Source organism: Buceros rhinoceros, unplaced genomic scaffold (assembly GCF_000710305.1).
Source record: "Buceros rhinoceros silvestris isolate BGI_N320 unplaced genomic scaffold, ASM71030v1 scaffold6243, whole genome shotgun sequence".
Classification (NCBI taxonomy): domain Eukaryota; kingdom Metazoa; phylum Chordata; class Aves; order Bucerotiformes; family Bucerotidae; genus Buceros; species Buceros rhinoceros.
Window position 1 is genome coordinate 27,816 of NW_010402938.1, and position 2,231 is coordinate 30,046.

At 40.3% G+C, this 2,231-nt stretch overlaps 1 protein-coding gene across 1 annotated transcript in view; it reads left to right on the forward strand.

The window, feature by feature from the left end:
• RSF1 (remodeling and spacing factor 1) overlaps positions 1–2,231 on the forward strand; it is a 30,026-nt gene that overhangs the window by 7,829 nt on the left and 19,966 nt on the right. Inside the window, exon 5 of the mRNA XM_010132806.1 lies at positions 1,513–2,228. Within this exon, the coding sequence (XP_010131108.1) occupies positions 1,513–2,228 (716 nt within the window). The remainder of the gene's footprint in view (positions 1–1,512; positions 2,229–2,231) is intronic.

Below are 2,231 nucleotides of genomic sequence, written 5' to 3' on the forward strand. Positions count from 1 at the left end.
TTGATATTCAGTGTAAAGAAGCTTTGGGATTCTGATGATTCTTGGTGAAGTTTGGGAGAAAGTGGTAGGTGAGGGGAAGAAATGGTTGAGCAAAGTTTAGACAGAAAGAAGTGAAGGGAGGGTGGAAGAATTCAAACAGAAAAAATATCACATTCTCCCTGTTAATAGACACATTTATGTTACCAGGGCTCAGAGTGGGGACCAGTTCTGTGAAAGGGAAAAGAACCAGCCTTAAGCCTTCAAACTGTTACTGCTTCTGGTGCCTTAGAGATGCATCTTCCACTGCTGTAGTAATTGCTGAGACTTCTTTGGATATGTGCTTTGTATTTGAAAATACTATAAAATCTTTGAGTTCTTCCTCCCCACTCTTTTCTAAAATGCGTGTTTTCTTTAATGGAACTGTTAGCTGTCACATGCTTTCCACTGTACATTTGGAACCAGTTTGGGAAGTTCTCATCTTGGAAAAAAATCCCTTGGGTGTGGAAGGAGAGCGGCGAGGGAGAAGAAACTTCATTTTTTTGTTTGGAGTTACAGCATATTGCAGTAACATCTCCAGATGGTAGAAGATACTGTTATGGTGTATGTAGCGCTATTAGATTTGTTTTTCTAATTAGTTCTGTCACTAGCTGACTCCAAAATATGGTAAAATAAAAATAACCAGAGGTACGAATTGCCTGCGGTCATCATAAATAATAGGCTTAAGCACATGGTAACAAACCAGATGTCTGGTTTCTTCTGAAAGCTGCAAGGGTACTTTAAGCCCTAATGATTTCAAATTGACTTAGCAAAGTAGACATAACCCAGTGCTCCAAGTTCTGAAGGTCTGTCTGGGATCTGCTGCTGCCCACTGCACTTCTTTGAGAAATGGCAGATGAAGTGAATGTAGAACATTGTCTGTTCCTTGTGTTGCCACAGATGTAGAAGGTGTAGTCATTGCCCAGAGAATCCAGGTGAACTTTGCCGTAAGCTCTAGTGTTGAATCTCTTCTCTTATTTCTGTGCTGTTGAAATACAACAGTGAGTATTTCCTGAAATAAACCCGTCTACAAGCAGGGGCACAATTTCTATGTGGAATTTCACTTGAAGACTGTGGAATCTTACCTCATGTTTTGGTGTTTGAAATAATTCAGCAAGTCAAGTGAGACTTCAGGCTGATGCTTCATGCACTCTCTGCTTAGCTTTTATGTATCTTCTGAAATTGTGGTGCTGCTGGAGAAGGGGCTGAGTTGTCTCTATAATAAAGAAGAATAAATCTAGAATTATGCTGCTAGCTTCCAAAATCTAGGTTTTCCTTGGTACATAATTTAACTGTGATTCTATACCTAAAAATTGGCAACCCGCTCATTTAATGACAGTGCTAGATAAACCAGACTCCTAATAATTCCATGAGAGAAGATTCCTCTGTAGGGCACTTCGGGTTGTTGGGCTTGTTAGATACACCTTTGTTTGGATGGATGCTCTGTGTGATCCTGGTCCCCTGGTTGTTTCACAGTTGTTTTTTCTCTGTCAACAGAAAATCAAGTGAAAATCAAAGAAGAAAAAGAGGAGGTGGAGGAACAGTCAATGGAGTTGGAAAGCCTGCCTCTTCCCGTGGTCAAAGAAGATGAAAATCCGCAGAAAATTGAGAAAGTGGAAGAAAAAGAAATCATAAAATTGCCAGTAATAGTAAAATTAGAGAAACCTTCAGAATACAATGACGAAAAGCAAAATGTCAAAGAAGAAAGTGACTCCTTTAAAGAAAATGTCAAGCCTGTTAAAGCAGAGGTGAAGGAAAACAAAACAGAGCCAAAAGACTTAAAGGAGGTAAAAAGCTGTACAGACAAAATAGCAGTTCATGAGCCAGAGAGGTTAGAATTTTGTGTTAATGTCAAAACTCCCCAGGAAATGGTGGAGAAATCTGTGGAAGAAAGTGAGAAACTTAAAAATGACCAGCAGGCAAAAATACCGCTGAAGAAACGAGAGATCAAGCTGACAGATGACTATGACAGTCCGATAAAGGGGCCGCTCTGTAAATGTGTTACTCCAACAAAAGATGTCTTGAAGGAAGAAGGGAAACCAGAAGAAGAAGCTTTTAAGAGAGTCCCTACAATTACTGCTCTGTGTCCTGATGGGAAAGTGCTGGTAAATGGAGAGGTTAGCTGTGAAAAAATCACCCCCAGCGTCATACAGAACAACAGGTCAGAACACCCAGCTAGCGCAAAGGAGGACAGCAGCTCCTTAAAGGAGAAAAAT